Here is a 27,504-nt window from a genome sequence, read left to right on the forward strand (position 1 = left end):
TGTGTGTGTGTGTGTGCGCGCGCGCGCGCGCGTTATATACAGCTTGTAGACCTATACATTGTATGTTTGCCCCGCAACATCACCGGCGCTGTGCCACGATAATCTAGCCCGTTCTCCCACATTAAAGACTCCGTCGGTTAGCGTTGCTCACATGGAAGGAGACTGATGGCCATCTCGTCATTTTGTCTTTCATCTAATAATGGCAGATGAATCATTTCCTTTGCCACAGGACAGTCGGAACTGTCCAGCAGAGAGCAACATTAAAACTCCGTTTCACTATCAGCCCCGCTATACCGCCATCTTCAATTGGTAAGCAATCATTACCTATCATCCCTGCTAAAATTAGTTCACATATGAGCACATGACGGCATGTGGAGTTTCATGACGTCACTAGCATTGAGCTTTAATCTCACTTCTCTAGACAGTACAGTGTTCTGATGAATGTTTCGTGTGTTCTGTTTGTTTTTGTAAGGTTTTTCGGCGCTCGTAACTGCATGTAATAAGGTCATATGAACAGCAAGTGGTGGATGTCAACGGAGAAGTCTAACACGCAGAATCCAGTTATAGGGTGCCCATTACAGCTGGATCGGGCCAATCGCCCGACTCGGAAGCCTGAAACTGAAAGCAAACACGTTTGTTTTTATCCCATATGTAGCCTCAACAGCACAAAGAGTGCTTCGACTATCAAGGCACCTATGGAAATAGCAGTTCATAAGAGAGGGACAAACATACAAAATAAGTAGAGGAAAAATGACGATAGTCAAGATGAGGAAAGAAAAAGCAGCAATTCCCCTTGTTCTGGCACTGTTGTACGAGCCCAGCATAGCATTGATAAATCAGCCCATTTACAATTCTACTGTACATAAGAACATCTATATAATAACCCCATTTTCGATCGAAAGGCCTAAAAATCTCGGACGGCCCGTGTGCAAGTTGCTCACGTTAAAGATCCCTTAAATTGGTGGTCTAAAATTGATAAGAGTAGGTCGGCCGCCACCCGGGGAAAATTCAGAATTTCTCACCAACTGAAAATATTACGTGCTGTCCCGCGCGCTCATGACCTTATGCAGTTGAGAGCGCCGCAAAACACCCCCCCCCCCCCCCCCCCCCCCCCAAAAAAAAAAAAAAAAAGAATGGCCTAAAGACACTTCAGTCAGTAGCACTGCCCTGTGGGGAGGGGGGGGGGGGCAGCGTGTTCTGTGTGATTAGGCAATGTGACAATGACGAAGAGAAAAGTACAATGCGTCTAGGGGTCTTGTTTTAGTTAGCGTTTTACGGCATCTGCAACATAATAAGGTCATAAAATAAGTGCCGAAGATTAAAGGTCTTACAAGAGAGTAACAAACACAAAAAAGAAGGAAAGGGGATACAGACGATAGATGTTTGAGAGGAAAAGAAGCCTTGCTTAGAGTACCAGGGACACTACTTTTCCAAGAACGGTATTTCTAAAGGTCCAAAAATAGATGCCAGCACCTTCCAACGTGTCCAGCTTGAGATCTTTCTTAGGTCAAATCCAGTTCTAGGGCAAATTCCTACCAAAGCTGTCGACTATCTTGGAATCGTTGTACCGTCTGACAAAGAAAGACACCCAAAGGCAGTGGGGTGCTCCTGAACAGACAGCTTTTCAACAGATCAAAGACTACGTCTGAGTGCTGACACCGTCCTGGCCCACTGTATTTCAAGCAACATGCCTGTACTGACTATATTTTTACAGGCCTATTGTTTCCCTTATTGGGACCAGCATAAAGATGGCAAAATAGCGGGGCTTGTGGTTTAACGGGTGGGTTTCTCTCTTAAATTGCTCCGACTGCCTAAAGTAAAGGAAAATGCTTTTGCATTGTGGTGTGTTTAAAGTGGGGGTTTGTTGTGGTGATTAACAAGTACAAGTTAGATTAGAGCCGAGTCTCTCTCTCTCTCTCTGTCTCACTGTATATCTCTCTGTCTCACTATATATCTCTCTCCTTCGCTCTATCTCTCTCTGTTTCTGTCTGTCTGTCTGTCCTTCTCTCTCTCTCTCCCGGGCCTCTCCCTGTGAGTGTGTGCGTTTTTTGTTGTTGTTGGGTTTTTTAAATTAACCCTGTAACCGTCAGTCCTCAACTACTTCAGACTTGTCATGCACTCTTGAGTGCGAGTCCTCACAAAAATAAAACTTTACGGAGGTGCCCACCACTTTTGGGGTCTTTGGGCTAATACTAATAAAATTATTATTTTTATGGCGAAGCAATATGTTTTGTCTACAGGCCGAAGTGGTGTGGGAGAGACTCTCAGAGAGATAATCAAGCAGTCAACTAGTGAGTGCCGTGCACCATGAAGGGCGTACATGTACTTCTGACGGTCAGTTCGCTGGATGTATGGCGGAGAAAATTAACATTAGTTTGTTGATAAGGGAAGTACAACTCAAGACAGTTGGCGGATGATGGTGCGAGGATGCAAGAATTATATATATATAATGTTTATATTAAACAGGCGCTCCTTTTCATACATGGCAAAACCTAGCAGTAAGTAGAGCTGGCGGTACAAGATAAGATACATTTTTATTGTCCAGATCCTGGCAATACTACTGTTACAGAAACCTCAAATACAACGAATAGAAAGATAAGATAAGATAAGGTAAGGGGGGGGGGGGTGGTACAACAGGTTTGATCATATAATGCCTATTTATTTTTACGGAAAAGTTATAACTTCTTAATCTTATTAAGCTTGTGACAAAGGATCTTGGCTTTTATCTCAGATTCTTCTGACTTCTGAACAGCATTAGCACATGATAACACAAGAAGCTTTTTAGTTTTAGTGGAGGTTTTACAGCGCTCGCAGCTGCATAAGGACAAGAAGCTAATTCCATAGAAGCCATTAATTTATAATATGATTAACGTTATGAGAAACGAAGAAATACTGGAATGGGAGCATTAAACCAGACAACTCATCACCATCTGCAGGACTTACAATCTGGGAGGAATACAGCAAACAAGAAAAATACAGGTCTGAAGAAGTCTGCATTTTAATTTCAATTCCAAGGAGATATATGTTGTCCAAATATATACAACTTGCAGTAGGCAGTAAACTGGATAGTCTCTTTAAAACTGAATGTACAGTTTATAATTATTATATATATGTTATGGCATACCAAGTGAAACTTTTGCACAAGTATAAACAATCATCATTCAAGGAAATTGCATCTTCGATTTTGTGCAAGTGAATATATGCTTTGCTGCTAAGAAGGCATTTTGAGAACATAGCAGATCGATAAGTGGTAAGAGTGAAGAACAAATGGCACGGACATTACACTGAAGTAAATATCAAAGAAACACAACTGAGCATGATTTCTTTGATGATGATATTAACAGTGTCAAATGTTACACATCAGGGGTGGGGTGGGGGGGATTGTGTAAAGTCAAGTGTGAAAACAACCAAGTAGATCATAAAAATGCCAGTAAACTGACAAAGACAAAAGTTTGATGGAAAGAAAAGGAATGAGCTCCCCTTATCAAATGAGGTACTCTTTCACCGACTCAAGAGCCCATGAAATACAATATATTATTTTTCTTTTAAACTAGTCAAACAATCAAAATATAAAACTTTATTGGCAGCAGGCATTAACCCCTTCAATGCCGCAGGTAAATATTATATAGGATAGGCCTCTGTGCCGCGAGAAATCCCATGAACCACGGCTGTTCAGGAGTGACCCCATCCTACATCCTATAACTCTTTTATTTACGAGTATTTCCTTGTGGACTTCTGCATGTACATTCTATAGGCCTATTGAACCACATTCCTATTGCATCATTTTGGGGGAATTTCATTGAGAGACAGATGGAGAAAAGTTGAAGTTAGTAACATGATGCCAAAAACAACTCCACCAAACAACATAAAACAACACACATTTGAGTAATGATAAACTGAGACCATGTGTGAGTGTTTGCAGGTAAAGAAGAAGTGACAAGAGGCTTTTCCTACTTTATACAATCCATATACTTACATGTAAGCCCACATGTCTTTACTGAAATTATATTTGTGTGGTAGATCAAGATACGTGTTAGATCTAGATCTAATCTTCTGTTCGAGCTAAAATCTGAATCTGACGCTTTCAAATGGGGGGAAAAAGGAGGTAAACATAAGGGGAAGGTACCCCAATAATAATTACAAGATTTTAGCCGTAACTTCCCTTATAATTGGTATCAAAACAATCACTGTCACAGTCCCGTAAATTCAAACCGGCTATAGGCACAGCGCTACAAAGTTCAGGCCCATAAATTCTACGGGCATGGTAGCGAAGAGGGTAAAGGGAAGAATTTAGAATAGTCACAAGCAAAACAAGATGAAGATCATACATAAAAGTAGAATTAAAGTACATGTTAAAGGCATAATGAAGGGAAAAAAGGAGAAGGAAGAGAAAACCCACAACTAAAATTCCTAACTAATGAAACAACATGTAAACTATGGTACTCTTTGAAAAATGAAGTACTTCTTTCACTTTCAAAGAAAGCACAGCTGTTAGTGTAGTAAGAGTAAGGGCTCCAGTTGCGGTCAGTCTCTTGAGCAGCTATTTGTTCTTTAAAAAGATTTCAACCCCCCCTCCAACAGCTCATCATTCATTAAAATGTTATATCACAGGTCCATAGAAATCATGGTGTTACCTCTTGTCTGACACAAGACAACAGTTCACTAGGTGAGTCCATTGTGAGTTATAAAATAAAACTGGTATTTGTCGTGAGCTAAAAGTTACAATCTGACAAATTTACTTGTACATCCGCATCGCATTTCCGATCCTAAATGCTATCACATCTATCCGACAATATTGTTACAAAACCTCAAATACAACGAATAGAAAGGTTGAACCTGAAAAATTTGTTAGATGAGAGGTTTACTGCACCTAAGAAGTGGCCACAACAAGAATCTGTTATGCCCTTGTAACAGTTTCAACAACAATGATGCATGTACAGAAGTACAGCAAGTAATGCAAAGCCAAGCGTTAAACACCATGGGAAGGGTTAATTTTGACTTCATGTGACAAACTAAGGACATTAAGAAAATGATGACGATGATATTGGAGGAGGCTTTAAAATGAGAATAATGATGATGTTGTTTATGATGAAGAGGATGAGGACAAAAGTGAGATACATTTATTTTTCTTCAACAATAGTCATGATCTACACAGGTGTAGGTCTCACAACTCTTCTTTGTCAGAGATGAAACTGCATCTTCACAATGATAGAATGCTAATAAAAAGTGATCATTCATTGAAAGTAAGAAAAGATTATCAAAATTTTCAATGACATTGACAGCACCAATATCTTAAAAAACAATCTTCGTAAATCAAGAGCATAGCTTTGTTAACAAATTATGGCTAATTGCAATACTTTATGGGAATAATGGCTATGTAAGAAAATCATCATAGTTTGGCTGTGGCATTGTTTCTCCATGATTACAGTTGATGGATCTCCCTCCATCAGCACAGGTAAAGTCACCAGTGAGAAACTTTGCAGCATCAGATGCATAGAAAGCAATAATTTCTGCCACATCTTCTGGTGCTCCATTGAAGTCCAGCAGGGTTCTTTTTGCACAAGAAGAGAGAAACTGAAAGGAATAAATGAGTAGAGAGATACAGCCAGCCTATAAATTGTTATATTGAACATACATTCAAAGCTGTCAGAGGAAATCATTCACTTTTTCACTTGCCCACTGGAATTCAGGGGTAGTAGTACAGTTGGTCATTCACTCCACATACCACAGACCACTGCTTGCTGACTGGACAAGTGACCCTTGATCCCACCAGCTGGGCCTCTGAAATACCCCTCCATCACCCCTGTGTGCATACCGGTATCAATACAATGTTTCAACTGGCACATTAATACTTTCCAGGAAAAAACATCAAGCATTTTTGAAGGTGTGCCAGCTTTAATAAAAATCAATCTTCTTCCTTTTCAACTGCCATGGTGTATTATTTGCTAGCACACAAGATCTTTTAGTTTGTCGTTCCAATCCCAGCAACCCTAGGATTTGAGATGTCACCAAAACTTAGGTAAAACCCAATATATCTATCCACAGACCATTAGTTCAGGTATATCTTAAAATGCGAGGAAAGCACTTTGCCTCAGATTTAAGGAGTCCCATATCAGGGCGTGTGTGCGCATGCACACACGCACACACACACAAATGCAGACACACACACACATATATATATATTTATCTAAATAAATAGATATTTGAGCTTAAAATATCTTTAGTTTAGTTTTAGTAAGGTTTTACAGCACATGCAACTGCATAAGGTCATACGAGCGCCAAGGGGTGGATGTCAACAGAGAAGTCCAAACAGGGAATCAAGCTAACTCTGCTCACCTCCCTAGCTTCAACAGCATAAAGTCTGCTTCCACTATCAACGCACCCCAGAAATAGCAGTTCACAAGACAGAGACAAAGATACAAAAGAAGTAGAGGAAAATGACGATAATAAGGATCAGGAAAGAAAAAGCAACAGTTCCCCTTCTGTTGTTCCAGCACAGTACGAGCATGCCATTGAAAAATCAGCCCATTTACAATTCTATTGTGAATAAGAACATGTTAATATCCCCTCCCTTTGGGAATGGCCTTAAGACGACTCCAGTCAGTAGCACTGCCCTGGTGGGGAGGGGGTCAAATATCTGAAGACAAATAAAATCAATACCAGCAACATAAGATATTATGAGCACATGAGCAGAGACTTAGCTATGTTTTTAAAAAAATCTTATGCAATAATCAGTATTATATAAGATCGCTCAATATGTAAGTATATTCAGTTTTGTTTCAGAGAATGTAAAAAGAAGAGAAAAGCATACTTGCTCACGAACACTACTGTCAGGAAATGCTGCATTGAAAGACGGAGTCACAACCACGCCAGGCCTGAAACAATAATATTAAATCTAATACAGTGAAACTCGGATTCAACGAGGTCGCTGGGCATGACCTAGCATCTCGTTGGATCCGAGTGTTCGTTACAGCAAACATGGGGTAATTGTGTAGATAATTACAGGCACTGCGCAAGTAATGTATAAAGGGAAGTAGCAAGTGGTGCCTGAAATGCCTGCTTATTATGAGTAGTGCAAATAAAGACCAATTCATTCAAATGCACACCTGTGTCATCTCGATTGTTTGCTAAAAAGTTGTGTTGCTGTGTAGAGCCTAGCATTCGGCAACTTTTGATTCCATAGACCAGCGCACAATTCATTACGTAGATCTGCGTCAAGACTAGCTTATCATTGTTATATAATAATCAGTTGCCAGGGGGAGGGGGTGGGGAGGAGACTGTGACGCGTTTGTTTCTGAGGAGACGTTCCACGCTCTGGGACCGCTGGTCTACTTTATTGTAAATTGTGCCAATCAAAATATATTGTTATTCTCAATTTCATTCCAGTAACTCTTAAGATCTTCACAAAACTGAATTAGTAATGAGGTTGGCATTTATAAAGGGGTTTTCACATGAGGGGGGAGTTGTTTGGTTCAGCTGCTTCCAGGACCAATATATATCATTATGATACGTACACCACTTTTGAGTACATCAGCTGGCATTCACATGAGCAGCTGTTTGCACCATATACCTATGCCTAGATAGTTAGTGAGCTTATTACACCATAATCAACTTTAGACTGTTGAAAGGCAAGCCATAACTTCAGTTGGTGCAAAAGTCAAAACGAGAAAAGTAGCATTTCTAAGCAACAACGGACTAACATAAAATTAATTTGAAAACAAAAGTCCAACCCATCAGAATGGAAACATTTAGGAGAAGGAAAACAGTATGAGGAGGTGGTACAATGGATAGCTGCCACCTGTGTTTACAGTGTTTGTTTCTAACAGAGGTAAATTGGCTGTAGTAGGCCAACATCATCCTCCTTGATGATTCGAAGGTCTTGTCATGTCATTTTTAGTATTGAAGACATAAGAAAGGCTCATTTTTTAAAGGGACACGGCATTAAGTTATATTTTTATCCTAAGTCAGACCTATTTGTACACATGTTATTATTCTTGTACTCCCATTTAGTGACCCAGATAGTTCACTAACTAAAATATGCTTCATTTCACAGGTTGCTTAACTTAGTAGGCCTACCCCCCAAAAAATGGGAAACTCTAAAAGTGTTGGTAAGAGGTAAGAACCAGAAGGTGGAATAGGCTTTTATTAAAACAATTATTTCCCACCTGGAGGTTAACTAAGTGTGCATGTTCTGTGCAGAGAAGAAACTTGAGCCATGTACGGAGAGATTTTTTTCTCTTCTTCAATAGGGGGTGGAAGGGGGAGAGTTAAGAAGGCAAGACAGCGGAATCAGCACAACAGGGTATATCTGTAAGCCAACCCAGTCAAAATATTCTATGGCCTGCAAAAAGCAAAATTAGGTATCCAATTATTACCCTTTCGATTGAAATAATGTGTGTAGCATCCCGTGGTGAAATTGGGTGCTCATCAAAACAATGAAATCGAAGAAACTGAGATTTTTCCATCCGTTGGACAATTCTCATCGATTTTTTTTTGGTGGGGGGCTCAACACGTTTAGCGTAAAAGAGAAGCAAAGCTTACAAAATGTATTAATTAGTAGTTTAGGAAGACACACATGCTTACTTTGGCAACCATTTTCTTGCTGATTTTACCACTGAAACCAGGAGATACAACCACCTCTTTCAACTGCAAATATCTAGACTTCTATTCAATATACATGGGTACTTTTTTCATCAAAAGCAAGACAAATGTTCAAGCTTTAAGATTAAACAAACAATAAATTCCATAGGCCCCAAAAATGACAAGCGCCTGATTCCAATGTGTAAAGACACATAAGTTTTCTTGACACCTCACAAGATTAGCAAGCACACTGAACTTTAACTCACCTGACACAATTGACACGCACACCAGCTTGACCAAATTCTGAAAAGGAAGGCAGTCCTGTATTAACCCAATGGACCCTAATGCAAGCCTGAACATGACTAACTTTACTCTTCTATTCACCAAAAACATGCCTTGGCGAGTGGCAGTGCACACCTGACAGTCATTGCATAGGCAGACGTTCACTGGTCCTTTAGGGTGAGGTGGGGTGAGGTAGGCGATTTGGGGGCGGGGCTTTCAAAATGTTTAACAGAAGGAAGCACTGTTTAAAATCAAACGCAAGGTTTTATTTTACACTGTAACGAGACAGAAAACAAAGCTCAAAAAACAAAATGTATATATCCAATAGCAAATTTGTTCTTTTTAATGCAGCTTTATAGTTCATGTTTTTCTTATTTTGCAATGCTAGTCAGCTGGCATAAGCATATGTTTCATGTCTCCTGACTTTTGAACATTGTAAAACAAAGCAACGCGCAACCTCCAGGCCAATTGATGAAGGAAGTTGTTAGTTCCCTAGCGCTGCTTAGATCTACTAGGGGACTGTGCACTCCCCTAGCGTTCTGCACTGGGGGGACTGCAAAGACAGTGAGATGTTTGTCGTAATAAACCTTGAATGTTCATCCTCTTAGCACACCCTAAACCCAGCATTGTTGACTTTTTTCTCATTGTTATTAATGTTCTATGACAAAATGCTCTGAACAGGAATTAGTAAAAAGCTGATTCCGATCGAAATTTCCACGTTTTTAGATTTATTCTCTATAAAAATGTTATTTCTCAATATTTTTCAATTCTGTTTTCAAAGATTTGAAGAATACTTTTTAATTTGAAGAATCCAGGATTCTACTTTAAGTAGTACATACCCTTGAATACTTTTACTGATATTGATACACATGATGTACTTAGATCAAAATTCTCAATTTTCAAATCTTCATTGTTTAGTTTAAATCATATTACACTGGGTAGACTAATATTATTGACAGGTTAAAAGAGCTAACCATCTCATATTATAGTTTTCTCTGATCTGCAACAACAACAAGACCACCTACATATAGGCCTAGCAGACTTGCCAACCCCGACAATTACCTTTAATATTTTCTCATATTTCTACCCCAAATCCAATAAGCCATATATATGTGTATGCGCCTAGAGAAAGGTACCAAAAGTCGCCCCACACCGTTTCGAGCTACAGGCTGGTAAAGACAAAAATCATATTTTAGACCAAAATGTGTTTCTATTTTTAAAAATGATAGATCCAACATTTTTTTACAATGTGCTCAAAGGGTTTTCAATGATTTGACTTTTAAATGTTTTATTTTGAATTATTTTGAGGGAAGGGTATAATAAAATCAAATCATGAAAACTGCTTTTAAGAGGTATTAAAAGCTATTGTTGAAGCATGTTTTCTCTTCCCCCTGCTAGTTTTACCATTGAATTCCATTCAAGATATATATCGATGTCAACAGAATGAATTGGAAATGAATTTTCTATGAATAAATATACAGTCGAACCTGCCCTGACGGCCACCTCTATATGACGGCCACCTGTACAAACGGCCACTTTCCATTTCCCCCCTTGCGTTTTTTCTATATAATTTAACTGTTTAAAACAGGCACCTGTCCAACACGGCCGCGGCCACCATATTTTAACACACAACCCCTATCATACTAAGCAATAACACCTGTCTTAGACGGCCACCTTAGTGACTCCTTTACGTTTTGTCATAAATTGTGCATTGGCCCCTGGCGTCGTGGGCGAGCCGTCATAATTCAATCACCTGTCGTTGTTGTTAGGTAGTCCCTCCAACCGATCATGTTGCGTAGGCCCCTCCCAATGTTGACCAATAGCTACCAATTTTCAGCTGCTGGTGAGGTAAGCGTGTGATCCCTCATAACCCATAAGCCCCGCCCAGAACTCATACACAAATCGTAAGTGAGATGAGTGGTCACTGTTTACTCAGTCTGTAACAAAGTAACAATGGACGTCAACATGAATGTGTGACAGAAGCGTCGCTCGTTCTCCGAGTGGTGGCGACCCATGTGTTTGTTTTAACATGGCACTCGGTCTTCCTTGTCTGATACATTTCATTTTATTGTCACCCTTGTGCAAAATCAGCGAAAAAATAAAAATTACAAACGAAATACAAACCAACAACAACAACACCAACAAAGACAACATAATGGGGCTACTTTCGATTGGGACCTCAGATGGGAATGGTTTGTTTTCTTTATCTAGATCAGTCCTGTCTAAGACGGCCACCTGTCTTGTACGGACACTTTTCTCCTTGACAATGGGTGGCCGTCTTACACAGGTTTGACTGTATTTTAAAAATCGTTTTTTTAAAGTTTGTATGTGTTCTCACATTTGCTAAAACTTAAAAGCTCATTTTCTCAAAATTATATTTTTACACCCTACTTCGCAAAACGGGCAATATCTCAAAAACTGTTCGAGATATCTAAGAAATTCAAAAACCCATGAGTTCAGCAATGAATTTCCAAAAAGATACAACCTTTAACTCAAAATGGTCAAAATCCGACTTTTGGTACCTTTCTTTGGGCACACACACATTTCCAGAAAAAATCTCATATTTTTTAAACTTTTGATTGAAAAGGTGTTGGAGCTTTGAAAAGAGCAAGCTACTGCTACTACTTATACTATATCCGCACTGAAATCGTAGCATACAACCAGATAGACATATTACTATGGGAGGTAATAGGTGATGATGGCTTGTTGACCTCGACCCAAAGGGCAAAGGTTGTTTCTTTGCAGTCCCCCAGTGCGAAACACTAGGGGACTGCACAGTCCCTGAGTAGACCTATAAGCACTGCTAGAGGACTGCACAGTCCTCCAGTGGGTTGCGCTAGTCCAGTCCCGTAACATCTTCCATTGATGAAACCAGGATTGTTTTTCATGCCAATTTCACTTTCTGACCCCCCCAAAAACCCCCAACCAATACAAGATCACATCATTTCCATATGGATTTTCTTCAAACAGAAAAATATAATTATCTATCATCCATATTAAATTGAAATAAAAACAAAATGTTACGCTCCGATGTAAGTTAAAGACAAACATTTTTCCCTTCAGTTGATTAAATGCTTGTCGTCATATGATACGAGTGCTTGAATCGATATAATCAAAGACACAAGTTATTCTAAAATTGCTTTTACAAATTACATTTATAGACTTTTGCTATATTCAGGGGCAACTTTTATCGAGCAATATCGAGTTCACCAATTGGTAATCAGTATCCACATCGATATAGTAACCATCTACAAATATGTCTCCCTGTTGCTAGAATTATGCTGTGACTAGTATCACATGGTCCCCAAAACAATCAAGCTGAGGACTGGTATCTCCTTCAATTTTTGGTTTTGTGAAAGTAATGGGGTGCCTTGCACCAGAGCTGATCAGACATTGTAAGAGCACCCATTAAAAAAACAACAACTATGTCTCAGCTAATTTGAAAAAGGGGAAATAAACTCTTGGTAACATAGGTTTTCAGCTCACCTGCAGCAGCAAATTTGGTGAAGTTATCTAGGCCAGCTTTTGCAAAGCTATTGTAGGGAAAAGCACCTGGCCACTGTGATACAGAGGAAAAAAAAAGAAAATAGACATAAAGTATCATAATCAGTGAGCATGCTTGAGTGTACAATAAAGGAAGGGCATCTGTACAATAACTCATTCCAGTACTACAGCCCATACAGATACCTTCCGGATGTATTGTGTGCAATTAAATATATGGTCGCTTTTAAGGACTTAAGCGGGCTAACCCAGAAATCTTGACCGACACAAAAAGTGGGCATTGCCCAACCTATGGTAGGAGAAGTTTGGTTTCATTGGTGTGTATATTTGTTTGGTGACAGAGAAAACTCTTCTTGTCTTTTAAAGAAATTGAACAAGGGGCAAAAACTTAACCTTCGATTTTCTCAAAACAGCATTTTTTGGGACAGCCTCTCAAAACAGCATTTTTTGGGATAGCCCCCTTGTGCTTAAAAGTGACCATACGTGATGCATGCTCAAACGACAAAAAAGACATACAAAGATAGTAAAGAAGATTTACTGACAGGGGGCATTTTTCATGCAGCAATGATAAAAAAAACAAAAAGAAACTGACATAACAGCATCAAAGAACAAAAAATTTGTACAAATATTATTCCATCCCACAAATGTAGAGATCTCGGTGCATAGACAGAACAGTAAGGAAATATTTTAAGCTAGTAATTGTATTCATTATTATGAACTACAGAAGTAAAGAAAAACAATTATATCCATGATGATTATCTTCAAACTCTGTACACAATACATCATAAATGCATGCAAATTCCTATATTTCCAGGCACCTAATTAAAAATGGAGGATAGAGTAGTAGTAGCCTCGATAAAGTTGAAAAAAAAATTTAAAAATCTTACGAGTCATTTCTCTTAATTATACATTAGCAAAGTAGGCCCTACAGAAAAACAAATCTCCTGAAAAGACTGATCGTTAACTTTCAAAACAGATTCCCAAGTCAACAATAAAAGATTCAGAAAGTGTGAACATTTATTACCACTTCTGTTGCTGTGATTCCAGAGACATTGATTATATTTCCTGCAAAAGGAAAAAAGAAAGCAAAAGAGATTTTACAACAGAAATTAAAGCTATTTATTTTGCTCTAAACTCTAAAAGCACTAGTTTCAACACATGAAACAGATTGTGGCTCATCCATTACAAACATATGTGAGACATCGAGGTGAAATCAGGCGCTTGTCAAACTAAGTTCTAACGAAATCAGAGAAAAGGGCATTTCTCCACCAGTTGGGGGATTTTTGTCAAATTTTGTTTTTTTTAGCTCGAATCTTTTTGTGTCCACACAAAAATATATTTCCATATGAATTTACCTGAAAAACCTTAATTAGAGGCACCAAATATGTCATTTTTCGGTTTTCAATGACTCTTCAGCTACATGTATTGGAGTTGCCAAACTTCGGCGGTCATCATCTCACTAATTTCACCACTGAAACCAGGCGACCTCACCTCTAATCGCAAATATCTTGACTTCTATTCAAGATAGATGCTTATTTTTGTGATTGAAAACAAAACAAAATAAACAAGTTTTCAGACGATACCAATAACTCCACATGCCCAAAAATTGATGAGTGCCTGATTCCACCGCGTCGTGACACATATATTATATATATACATGTGCAAAAACGATACTCGTGCTCTTGAACAATTAAGTAGCTTTCACTGCTTTCAGTAACTTTGCATTATACAGTAGAATCTTGTTATAATGAGAGGTAGGGGACTGGTGCGAAATATAATCCGTTATAGCAGGATTCTCGTTATAAGGAATCCAGTAATAAATTTAAGGAAAATATTAAAGTAGGCCTAATCTATGAGTCTGGCGTTGTTTATTTCTTTTTGTTATCTCCCTTGACGATGATTTTGTTCAACATGACCTCCAGGTCTTACTTGATCAAAAATTGAATCAGGTGTCTTTCTTTCTATAGCGCTATCCCTGTTGACAGCTCGGTGTTGGCGATCAGACAGAAAGGGCTCTAGGCCAACTCGCCCATAGTGTTGTCCCCCACCCCACCATACCCTGTGGTGCGTTCCGTCTGCATGTGCACATTGGGTGCACACCTCACCCTGCCCACATCACACATTCGCTCCATCCATCACAGCACTGTGACTTCACCATCCCCTCACTGGAGAAGTGAGAGGCATGGTAGGCAAAGAAAATCTAGACTAGGCTGGCCTATCAAGCGATGCGCTCTGCTTGTCTGCGCATGCCACACCCTCCCCACTCAATCGCTCCAGCCTTCATTGTTGGCACACGTGGGCTCTCCCATTCTATGTTTCGTTAGATCACCAACAAGTTTCTCAACTGGCGAGGTTTTGCATAATATGTATAATTGGCCTATGTGCTGTGCACAGCAGCAGCAATTTTTATATATTCCGCAATAACGGACGCCGTGTTTTCCTGATTGCGCTATAGCAGCATTTTATTTACAAAGATAAAGAAGAGAGAAAAACAGGGTTTTAGAATAGTATTTTTATAACAGACCTCTCGTTATTTCAGGACTAGTTGTAAGTGGACTCCACTGTAGTTTAAAAAAACAAATGAAAATGCATTTTTTGTCTTCCACTTGTTTCCCTTTTCACAGTGTTAAATTTGTTTCATGGATGTAATAATTAAAAATTAAATTCAAATAGACTATTAAGAAGTATTTAGATACTTACAGTTTCATAGAAAACACAAAATATGAATTACCTTTACGTTTGACCAAATATGGTAAGCATAATTTTGATAGAAGAACTGGTGCTTTCAGATACACATTAAAAGCAAAGTCCATTTGGTCTTCGGTGACATCACGAAGGAAGCCTGCCTGGCCACCTCCACCTGCATTGTTAACCTTAAGAAAAGAAACAATCTTGCTGTACACAACAATAGCAGCATAGATCTCCTCAAAATGCACTAAGTTATAAGTCTACACATCAATGATATTTGGGTCACCACGGAGTGGAATCAGGCGCTCGTCACTTTTTGGTCATGTGACTTTATAGGTATCATCGTAAAGCTTGTTCATTTGTCTAGCTTTCAGTTTAAAACATACTGATCTATCTTGAATAGAAGTTGAGATATTTGCGATTGAAGAAAGTGGGGGTCATCTGATTTCAGAAGTAAAATTAGCGAGAAAATGACCGTTATTATATGTTTGGTAACTTCCAAAGCCTGAGAATACTTGGAAACTACAAATTTACATTTTTGGGTGACTTTATTCCATGTTTTCAGTAAAATCTGCACAGTAATATTTAATGTGTTTATAACTGGACATAAAAGGTATTGAGCTGAAAAACAACGTTTTGATAAAAATTGCCAAACGGATGGGAAAATCTTGGTTTCTTCAAAATCATATTTCAACGAGCGCCTGATTTCACCATAAAGCCTCACATTTAAAGTATCCATTAAGATGAAGAAATGACAGAACTTACCCAATATCAAATGAGAATAAATATATTTAAAATTCAGGGAAGTGGAGTGGAAAAAAAACTATGACACAAATAAGTCATTCAGGTTATATTTTAAAAAGTCCAAAAATACTCAGAAAAGTGAAACCTTTTAATATAATAATATAGACTGACAGTCTTTGACACTCTCTGCAACAATAATATGATAGAGAGTGTCTAAATGCTCGATTCACTGCCAGAAAATGAAAAGTAGAACATAACAAATGCACATGCATGAATGCGTGAAATTCATTATCTTTCTGAGCCGGCAATCACGAGGATGTAATGGGGATCTGGCCCCGCGGAAAATTGCATTTTTGAAATAGAAAAATTGCAAAAAATTCCAAGGTAAACTGCCTAAAAATTGCAACCTTCCCATCCCTGGTGCATTAGTACGGGCTTAACATTTTTAGTTTAAAAAACATAACAATTTGAGTACCGGTAGCATAAAAGCAGAATGGCCTTTTAAAAAATCATGACCCACAATACAAATTTTATTAACAAGATTTACTAGTAACAACACTCGGGTACGTTAACAATAAAGTTATCGACCAAATAGAATATAATACCGCGTGACGCAAAACGGAACCCTCTGTTTTCGTAATAACTTTTAAATAAAGGCATAAAATTTGACCAAATTTAGTTATACCGGGTACTTGGTTCTTGCAAAGATCTAAAAGTGTAGTATGAGGTTGAGTCTATCAAAACAAAAAATTTTATGGGAGACTTTGGAAACAACCTCTAAATGCAAAATTAGCTTATGCTCCAATCAATTCAGATCCTGTTCTATTTTTTTCTTGAAACCTTCGATACACAGGTAATCTGTGTTTGGATCTATTTCAGATATTTTCTTTTTAAAAACCAGTAGGGTATTGTTTTAACACTAAGTCAAATCGTAAAATACAGAACATTTTTTTTTCAATTTATAAACAGTAGTAATAATAATGTAGATCATTTCTATATCGCCCACTCCCGTGTGAACGCAGCATAAGGCATTTTGCATATAACGGAGAGTCTACGTACACGGTAACCGGGCACCTAGCCTCAGTGTCTATGTACACAGTAACCGGCAACCGGTGTCACTTACACGGTAACCAGGCAGTTCAGAACTCCAAGTTCAGTTTTTGTCATCCGGTGTTGCCTTCAACCCTAGCCCTCTCCCGACTGTACCTTAAACTTTAAAAAAAAAATCAATAATCCCCCAATTCCGGAGCCCTAGATCTATACTTCGCAGCGCACAAACTTTGAATGAACTTTGGTGACCCCCAACCGGTACTCACAATGTGATGCGAAAGCCCAGGTCCACTGACCGGTCACGATGGCGGGCCCGACAAGACGCTTGCACATGTATGACTTTCTTTTTTTTAAAACAAGTGACAACACAGGACAAATATTGATTTATTTTCATTCCGTTTACCGTGTACGTAGATACTGAGACTAGGTGCCCGATTACCGCCGTGTATGTCATGTAGATACATGCATCATGTATGATTACGAACAATGTTCACGGGCGGCGCGCACACACACACACACACACGTACACTTTACACGTGCACACACACGCACACACCTACTTTCTAGCACACGCGCACGCTTACACACATTAGATCTATAGGTGTAGTATCTTTGGTCTCAGTTTGTGTTGTATAATTTATTCCAGCCTGAAGTTCCGGTTATAGCTTTTAGAGTACGCCCAGTAGGCTAGAGCTGGGCCGAAACCATACGTAGGCCTATGGATTCTTTACTCGCACCATTTAGTATTAAAAATTCTGTTAAAATTAAAGCGTTGATGTTTTTTTGCCCAAAATTGCAAGAAATTACGAAAATTGCAAAAAATTGCGGGTTTATTGCGGAACACGACGAAAAACGCGCTGCACTTGCGGCCACAAGACCGCGATTTCCTGGGGGGGCCAGATGGGGATACACTAAATACACAACAGTTTGTTGTCACAGCATGCTTATACACAAAACAGTTCATAGAATAGTAAGGTAAACTCCAGATGGTTCCCACAGCATTAAACTTGTTTTTAACTCTTTCTTTAGAATAATAATTGGCAACAAAATACGTTGTTAGATTTTAGAAAAGACACATGAACAAAAGGGTGAAAAAATATAAGTGCAACCTGAAAAGATACCCTAATATGAAGGAAGGGTGCATTAAAAGAGGTCAACCGGTGAAGCCTAATATATAAATATATATATATAATATATAATATATATATATATATATATATATAATGCTCTCGATATACTTTCAGCACTTATACTAATGTGATATAACTAGTGAAGAACTTGATCAGCCACATCAAATTTTCAGACCATAAAGAAGTGGGACCTGAATTACAGTTCCTCTTGCCATTCCAGCATCAAAGCCCAATGTTCTAATGGGAGAAGCAAGCACTCCAACTTCAAAATGACCTACATATTTTTATAGTGTCGGGCGGGAAGAGAATTTAACTTCAACAGCAACATAAAAATGGTAAAGTTGATTAATTCAGTCAAAGATAGTAAATAACAAGATGGGCCACTCAGCCAAAAAAGTGTCCGCAGGAAGTATGCTCTTTGCTTCAGATGGCGCTGCAGTCTGTTTTGAAGCTCTCTTTCGTTTTTCCAGAAGAAGAATAGGAATAGCACCTCCTTGCGTGCGCAGATCGACTGCTGTTCATCAGCAGTTCGGGTACGTTCAGTGCGGAGTTTTATTTTTATTTTATTTTAATGACCTCTCGTCTTTCATTCTAAAGTCAAATTAAATGAAGAAAACCATCACCCTTTCCTCCGGAAGAGGTTTTTTGTCAGCGTAACCATTTTAAAAAAGCGTTCTTCCGAAATTTATCCCAAAACTTGCTAGTTTCACTTTGATTTTTTAAAACTCAAGTAGGGTAACTCTGTTCGCAAAGAGTGCGCTTTTGTGAAGAGGGCGCCACCAAATTTTGAGGACACTTTTTTAATTGGCTCAAAGAGAGAAGTGGCCCATCTTGTTATGTACTATCTTTGATTCAGTCAGAATGGTCACAGCTGTGTCTCCAGACTGGCAGAGTAAAGAAAAGATTTCCCTAGAAAATAAGTCCATCATAGAAGAAGCAGAAGATATTCTATATAATTTATAAACATATACTCACTTATGATAACAAAAGCAAACCATTTTTTTTCCAGATATCAAAATTCCAATTTCTGATTAACTCTATCTGAAGAAATATGCAGTGTATCAATTGACCAGCATGTGTAAAAAGAAAATGTATCAGTCATCCTCACCAAAATATCTATGCAGCCAAACTTTTGAACAGTCTCTTCCACCATTTTTTCACGAACAGCAGGGTCTGTAATATCACCTGTCACTGTGTGCACCTACTGAAGAAAAGGGAGCTATCAAAATTGATTACATATCCCAAAAAAAAGAAGAAGGAGGAGGAGGAGGAGGAGGAGGAGAAAAAGAAGAAGAAGAAGAAGTAATTTACAAAAAATACATGTGCATGAACATGTTCAATATTGTGGTATACCAGAAACTCATACATGTACTATCACAACACCATAAACGATGGTGTGCATTTCAGACTGCATTTATTCACATTAAATTAACAATTTGAACCTTAGAGTACAACAGATAAAACGGATTAACAGTCAATTTCACTTTTCTACACTATTCATGAAACATCTGTGATCTAAATTGCTTTGGTGGGGTGCAAAACATTCACAAGTACAACTTTTGTTGTTAAAATATCTGTGTCTGACACAATTTGTATTTTTTGTTTTGAGATACACCAAAACAACTTGTGACTCGAATTTCATGATCACAAAAATCAATATGTAACAAAGAATACACCATTATAATTGGCATTCTACAAGCTATTCTGAAAAATATCCTGGCCTTTGAGATAAAATACACATTGTCTTACATGTTCCTTTGCTCTTTGAGTTAAGTTCATGAGTTATCGTATGCCTTTGGCTGTTTTTCCAAGCTGTCCTCGTGATTATATGCACCCCGCATAATTTTGCAAAATTTGATAATTTTTTGCATAATTTCTGATATTATTTTCCTTTATCATTCTTTGTTAAAATTACCAGAATCGCATAATTTCACATTTTTGGGCTCAGTTTGCATAATTTCAGAATTTTTCTTGAATAAAACGACGGGGACAGTCCAAGGCAGTGGGGGGAGAGAAGCCAGAGGTTGGGGGAAGGGGAAGTGGGAGGTTGAGGGTGGGGGCATGGGGCCTTGACTTCTTGAAAATACTTATGTCTCATCATTATACTGTCGGGACTTACTTGTCAATATCATAATCTTTACCTCGGCAAGATTCTTTGATATTAACGACACTGCAAAACGAAGCAATCCACCCACCCTCACACCTGAATTGTAAACACCAATCAGACTTGATCTAATTTAATGCCCTCAGCACTGTCTTTACTGTGGCGAATCAGAAGGGACTTACACTGAAATACACTTATCCACCTAGATCGCAGTAGACTATGGCTGATCGAGTGGGACTTACGGCAGCCGCCGCAGAGCGGTACACCTTGAACTAAACTGGTGCCCATATTTTTTAAATTCAAAACATGTAGGCCTACATAGCAAAATACATATATATATACATTGAAGAGATTTCAATATCCCACCAATTTCACTATATGTGCCTGCTAGACTGCACTATCAAAGCTGACCTCTTCTGACGTAGATCCATTCTGCAAAAGCATTAGCTTCACTTCTTCCAGCTTCTCTTCACTGCGTCCATGAATTGTAATTTTTGCACCTCGCTTTGAGAAAAGTCTAGCAGTGGCTTCTCCAATTCCTGAACTACTTCCTGAAGAAAAGAAGAGAAAAGCATTTTAGGAGCAAGTTAAGTCATAGTATGCACAAATAATGTTACAAAAATCAATTTTGGCTGCAGAATAGGGTAATAATTAATATCAAAGAAATATTTACGAAGTAAATCAATGAAATTGAGGAATTATTTCCACAACAGCACAGTCTCAATGAAATTATGAGGAGAAAATATGAAACATCTCTTTCATGTGTGCACCTGATCACCTGTAAATTCATGTCATTTCATTATAAAGGTATAAAAGGACAACACTGTTACCTGCTTTGTTTGTTTTTGTAAAGTGTTTTACGGCGCTCGCAACTGCATAAGGTCATATGAGGGCGCGGGACACACCTAATATTTTCAGTTGGTAGGAAATTTGGAATTTTGCTCGGGTGGCGGCCGAAATCTACTCTTATCGATTTTAGACCACCAAGGGATCTTTAACGTGTGCAAGTTGCACACGGGCCCTCCGAGATTTTTCGCCCATGTCTGGGAAGGTTAGGTGTAGATCTTTCCTACCAGAAGATCAGGGGTGTGGCAGAAAGACAGCAGTAAGGAGGAGCCAAGGAGTAGCAGTAGAAAGGTTGCAGAAAGAGTCAGGAGCCCAGACAAGGGGGCAAAGGAGGTGAGGGGGTGGGGGCAGAAAGTGGAAATGAAAGCAGACAAGAGAACATTGCTAGAGAGCAGGAAAGGAGGTGAAAGGAAACAATTTTAGAGACGAAAATTTTTTGGTCGCTACCCGGATTCGAACCCGGGACCTTTGAATGAGAGGCCAACACCTTAACCTCTAGACCACGAGAGCCCCCCTGTTGCCTGCTTCGACTTTATTTCAAAATAAATTTTGAAAGATTGGACTGATTTCACTGTTATTAATCAGAATAATGTTTTAAAGGTAATCTTGACAAAACAATTATCTGAACCTGTAATCACAGCAACACGATCCAGAAGACTGAGGCGATCCATCATAGGATATGTTGAGTTATAAGTTATAATTCCTTTTATCTTCCTGCACACCTGAAACAGAAAATCAAAGTACACAGGAAGTAAGACAAAGTTTACATGCAAGCCAATTATAAACATATTTCTTCATTTCAGTGTTGGCTCACCATACAAAATATATAATAATGTATCTGTAATGATGTGGTATTTTTAACAACACAAAGCAAAAAAGGAAAAGTTGAGAAGTCGGCAGAGCCCATGATAATCCACATGTGGTAAGCTCAAAATGGAACAGCTCTTTTACCTGGTGAGTTGTGATGAGGTAATATCCAGTGGCGGTGGGTGGACCAAAATTTGGGTGGGGCTTAGGTTTCTTCCAGTTTTTTACCACCAAATAGAAAGCAATAAGAATTAAACAGTGATGATTTTTCTATACTCACGGTGAGCCACGGCAGTTTGAGAACCATTCAAACGAGAAGAGTTGCTTTTGTTTTCAATCTCTTTGTCCTTAGTTAAATTCTTGTTGATGGTGGGGACGAAGCCGATTCACCTCCAAATTTCCTCTAATTAGTTTTCGTGTGATGAAAAAGTTATAACTGTTAAATCTCAGCAGCACAAACACAAACATGCACACACAGCACTTCAAACATAATACTTCTATGAGCTGGATTAGGCCGTGTAGTCGAGAAAGTTGAACGCACCCAACAAAGAACCAATGAGCGCATAGAGGTATCTGTGTCTGTGGGGGAAAGTGTGTCGTAAACTTTCACCCCCTAGTCAGGGCTAGGAGAGCGTGAGCCCGCGGTACATTGTTATTTTTTCCCAGTCTTCTACCTTTTTACAAGAAGAGTTTCATTATGGACGGACTGTGGGAAAAGGGCTCCTGTTGGCTGAGCCCTAAAGACATTTGATTGGCTGCTGGGTTACTATAACTTTGTAAGCGGGGACAACAGTGATTGGAAGCGAGCAAGCCGCCAGGTTGATCACTCTGTGTTCATTCCGTGAGGTCATAACGGTTTCAACTGCTAATTTTCATTATGGAGAAACTTTCATTTATTTTAGGATAGAGTTGGGGTGGTGGTTGGGGAGGGGGTATGGGCTCAAGCCCGTAAGCCCTTCACTACCCACCGCCACTGGTAATATCATATAAATATATATCATTACAACATTGCATATCTGAATATATCATGATACGGTAGACAGATGGCCTAAGTTAAGAATCTGAATACGTTATGGACGAAACAGTGGATGGTAGCACCTCGGATCAATCAAGACACACTGACTATATATAAACAAAGAGAGAGAAAGACTTAGGACGAGTAGTGGTTGATGATAAACTAACCTTCAAGAGCACGTAGCCCAGATAACATCAAAAGCTGTTTATCAGGCGATCATTTGATTAGATTCTACTTTTCTGAGAATACGTTTGTTTTGCTCTACAAGAGTTTAGCAAGGCCGTTTTTAGAGTTTACACTGTGTTTGGCAACCCTTTGAAAAAGGACTATGTAGTGAAATCGAGCAAGTTCAAAGGCGGGGCACCAAAATGCTGGAGTCACCTCAAAGAAAACACTTATTCTGAAAGACTGAAAAAAGTATTTTAAAAAGCTTCGGATCCATCCCTGGAACATCGAAGGCTACATGGTGATATGATCGAAACATACACATATATCTAAGACATCACCAAAAGACCAGCTTTTACAAAGCAACAACCACACAACTCCATGGCAACTGAACGAGAAGCTCCAGAAGCAAAAAAGAAGCATTGTGTGAGGGCGAACTTCTTTGAAAATCGATTGAATGTTATTTGGAACAATTCATCTCCCTGAGTCAGTGTTGTCAGCTCCAACGGTGGACACATTCAAGAGACATTTGAATGAATACTGGAAGGATCTCCCGACGAACTACAATCGGTCACTTGCCAAGACTGATTCGTCTAGCCTGCATGTAATAAGATAGTCAGTCATTTAAAAGTTAATTGAATAGGCTCTTCTTGAGCCTCAACCGACATAATATAATTATAGTCAAGTCAGTCCCATCATATTTGCCCATCATGTTTTACATTGGCAATCATCAGTAGATTACTGAAATTTGTGACTAAAACTAAAAACGCCAGCCTAGCTACAGATTAAAAAAACTAGAAAAATATTAATTGCGGTTTATTTTAGGGTGAAAACTAAAGCATAGTTTACTTACGTAGAAATCTAGCTTTCATGGATTTTTTTCCAATCGGAAAACCCGGTGGTTTTAAGTAACGCAGTGGCTACGTTCACGGCGCCGTGAACGTATCCTGCAGACTACGTTCACGGCGCCGTTAACGTAGCCTGCAGACTACGTTCACGGCGCCGTGAATGTAGTTTGCGGTAGATGTTGAGGCTACGTTCACGGCACTCAAGCTTCGTTTAGATGGACCGTCCACTGCCGGTTTAAGTCAGCCGGTTTTAGTCAATCACAGGCTTAAAATTAAAAGACAAGACAACGCGATTATCCTGCATGCTTTGGTTTAAGCATTATTTAAAATTTGTGCTCAATTGTTAATATAGTTTTGTTAATATTGTTACCTTACCTTTTGATATATTTGCCCTCATCATTCGCAGTGTCATCATTTGTCAGGTAATTTAAAATGATGTCAACAAGTCATGACAACTTGTTAGACAAATTGCGGCACTATAACCATCGTTGGGATCGTTTGTTTTAGTAGAGGTTTTACGGACGGCGCTCATATCTGCATACGGTCATGCGCCATCGCTGGGATCAAATGACTGGACAGCCACAGCAAACTAATATGACGTCAGTCAGTGAACATCTGGCGGACACTAATACACAGTGCTAATAGATTTTCCCCTCAATAATCCCCCCCCCCCCCCCTTTGTTTCCCCCTCTCTCCCGCCTGTTCATACTCTACTTATACACATCAGCAGCTCTGACAATACTCACTGTAAGAACTCGTGAAGACAGACAGAAAGACACACTACTAAGTGATACATTATAATAAGGCCGGCACTATTTCTCCGAACGTTCGGGAAAATAAAGCTAGGCACTATTTCTCCGAACGTTCGGGAAAATAAAGCTAGGCACTATTTCTCCGAACGTTCGGGAAAGTAAAGCTGGGCACTATTTCTCCGAACACTCTGAAATCACATCCTTTCCCGCAAATTTCGGATATTATATAGATCTATAATTATAGTATAGGCCTACCAAAGATTGTTTGTATACAATATGGTTCAATCGGTCCAAAAAATGTCCGCAGTAAATATTTGTATAAAGAAATGCTACAGTTCCAAGCAGTTTTTCGCTACATATATGACGTGTTGCCTATGAAGGGTGCTGCTCTTAAACCTAATGAATGTGTTGTGTTCACTCGGGTGCTGTCTAGATCTAGATCTAGATCTACGGAGAGTTATTGATAACGACACATAGAACTAGCATCTGCGTTTGTCGCGGCCGCGACCAATCAATTGTGGCTCGATTTTTGGGCATTTTTTGGTCCCCGAATCGGGGAATAAAAGTCAAATTTAAAAATTTAAAAAAATGAAAGAAACCGAACCTCTTTACTTTTGAAAGAAAGTTCACATAGCTTCACTTTGTCTTTCTCACTTGTTGTCACCACGTTGATTTGTTGAATACGTTAGTTACTTTTATTTTTCCCTCTTTGTGGTGTTTTATTTTGTTAGTGTGTATTTTTTTCTTTCTAGTTATTGTTCTGATGTGTTGTTTTTTAATCAGTTTTTTTTGTTGTTGGGGGAAAAGGAGGGAGGTGAGAGAGAGAGAGAGAGAGAGAGAGAGAGAGAGAGAGAGAGAGAGAGAGAGAATGTTGGTAAAGGGGGTGGGGGAGAATAAAATGTGTGAGAGAGAGTCGCAGACCCATGTTCTTCAGTATTGGACAGGGAATGCAGAGGGCAAGGTGAAAAGAAAAAAAAACTGAGGTGTTTGTGTAGATATAACAAAAACAACTTTCCAGCTTCTTTAATTTGGTGTCACTTCGATTTCTCAACATACTTGCTTTATTTCATACATATATACATATTCAATGTTCGTTGAGGCACATGTCTGAAGTAAAAAGAAGAAACCATACAAACCTGGCGTTAGATCGCTCAATCCAGAGGAATATACACGGAACAAAACAGGTAAGCTCACCAAAGGAAAGTCATATATATTATAAAACACTGAATTTTCATATTGGATTTAAGTGAAAAATCAATCCACATATTATAAAAACTTGTCATTCTGAGCATTTTGATACCAAACTCATTGCAATAGGATGGTATTTCAGGAAATTGAATGCTTAAAATTTTATATTTTTGTGTACATCACGAAATATGAAAAATACGATTTTCAGAGACAGCTCACTAATAAACCAACTTTGCTGCACCAAGCTGCGCAAACCAAATCGCGTTGTCTTGTCTTTTAATTTTAAGCCTGTGATTGACTAAAACCGGCTGACTTAAACCGGCAGTGGACGGTCCATCTAAACGAAGCTTGAGTGCCGTGAACGTAGCCTCAACATCTACCGCAAACTATATTCACGGCGCCGTGAACGTAGTCTGCAGGCTACGTTCAGGGCGCCGTGAACGTAGCCACTGCGTTTAAGTAATTTTGAAGTTAATGCGAGTCACAACACCAGCTGAAATCCAAAACCCTGGTTACTTTATTGGACGCTCGTTCATGGGATAAAACAAACATGAACATGCACGACATTAAATCAGTAAATCAGGCTATGGGGAAAATGTGTAGACCTACCTCATTGGTTTAATTTTAATGCATACCTTAGTATTGAGATTTTCCCAAAGAAAGTGGCTATTCTCACCCGCCGGAAGTTCTCGCAAGATCAACTCCTCCCCTCTTCTCTCTCTCTCTCTGTCTCTTTCTGAATACTGTCTATCGGTGTGGACGATCAAATTGACCAAAACAAAGTTTAAAAATGATGTTAAAACACAAAAGTAAATTAATTTGGTTGTCTACAAAGATGCTACGATATTTAACTTTTCGAATCGAGCCGAACTACGCGGGTCGCCATTTTGTTTTGCCCGGAAATTCTCGCGCTACTCCTCTCTCTCTTTCTCTCTCTCTCTCCACTGCCCACAGACAAAATTGTACGCTTTTAGTAGGCTACAGTTGTAATGGAACGTTTGTTCACGGCACATAATTCTACAATTTTTCTGTTATCACAGTGTAGAATTCTGTGGTTTAGGGTGAACGCAAAATTTGGTGAACGCGCGCCGGGTGAGAATAGCCACAAGACTCGCCTGCACTATTCTCACTCCGGGTGAGAATAGAGGTGGCCAGACGCCAAAACTATGAATAAATAAATGAAATGATTAAGATTTTTAAAAGATGTCACTCGGTGCCCGAGTTAAAAACCGCCGCAAACTGCGCAAACTGGAACCAGCCTGTCGCCCAACAGACTAATTTCTGTCTTTTTATTTTTATCTGATCTCACGTCAATTTAATTGATGATTTGTTGGACGCTGCGCTCTGACTTAAAAACAAAATAAAAACAACAAAAAACAGCAACAAACAAACACACAAACAAATAAAAACTTTGATTACAGTTATTTCCTATTCAGTTCCTCCGGCCCTGGCCTTGGCCTGGATCAAACAGGTCATTGACCCTTCTTTGGCACACTACTATAATAATATGTTGGTCTCTGCCAAGGAGTTTACAAAGCTCTGGTCTCTGCCTTCTCCTTGGCATGGCAATGATTATTAGTTATTATTAGACCTCTGCGACTCTGCGGTCTCTGCTCCCAGGCCTAGACTTGATCTTCCTTTTCAGTGCGCTCCCTCCCAGCTCAGAAAAATTGGTATCAGAAAGCCAATTCGCTGCTGGCTCTTATATGTAGCCTTAAGTAGCCTATACCTAATTCGACGTGGTGGGACAGACAGGAGCTAGAAAGTCTAGCCTAGCTGTCTCTGTTCTTTTGGGACTTTTTTT

At 39.1% G+C, this 27,504-nt stretch overlaps 1 protein-coding gene across 7 annotated transcripts; it reads right to left on the bottom strand.

Annotated features, from left to right (window-relative positions):
- Positions 1 to 2,980: 2,980 nt before the first annotated feature.
- On the bottom strand, positions 2,981 to 26,047 carry LOC101849828 (aklaviketone reductase DauE). Of its 7 annotated transcripts, none has more exons than XM_013080048.2 (10): positions 25,649 to 26,047; positions 21,554 to 21,647; positions 20,491 to 20,630; positions 19,084 to 19,176; positions 15,095 to 15,236; positions 13,388 to 13,428; positions 12,349 to 12,421; positions 8,847 to 8,883; positions 6,812 to 6,875; positions 2,981 to 5,574 (listed from the first exon to the last, which is right to left on the bottom strand). In XM_013080048.2, the coding sequence occupies exons 2-10, from the start codon at positions 21,597 to 21,599 to the stop codon at positions 5,374 to 5,376; spliced, it is 837 nt and encodes a 278-aa protein (XP_012935502.1). In that variant the 5' UTR covers positions 21,600 to 21,647; positions 25,649 to 26,047; the 3' UTR covers positions 2,981 to 5,373. The 7 variants fall into 7 exon arrangements, with proteins under 7 accessions (XP_012935502.1, XP_035824541.1, XP_012935504.1 ...); XM_035968648.1 differs by lacking the exon at positions 25,649 to 26,047 and adding an exon at positions 24,507 to 24,602; XM_013080050.2 differs by lacking the exon at positions 25,649 to 26,047 and adding an exon at positions 24,136 to 24,385.
- Positions 26,048 to 27,504: the final 1,457 nt, after the last annotated feature.

This window comes from Aplysia californica, unplaced genomic scaffold (genome assembly GCF_000002075.1).
Source record: "Aplysia californica isolate F4 #8 unplaced genomic scaffold, AplCal3.0 scaffold00072, whole genome shotgun sequence".
NCBI lineage: Eukaryota > Metazoa > Mollusca > Gastropoda > Aplysiida > Aplysiidae > Aplysia > Aplysia californica.

Coding starts and splice junctions, on each gene's coding strand:
- LOC101849828 (XM_013080045.2), bottom strand. CDS start 22,039: ATGGTTCTCAAACTGCCGTGGCTCACC. Junction 20,631..21,553: donor TCGTGTTGCTGTGATTACAG/GTTCAGATAATT, acceptor TCTTTTCTTCAG/GAAGTAGTTCAGGAATTGGA. Junction 13,429..15,094: donor ATATTTGGTCAAACGTAAAG/GTAATTCATATT, acceptor TTCCTTTTGCAG/GAAATATAATCAATGTCTCT.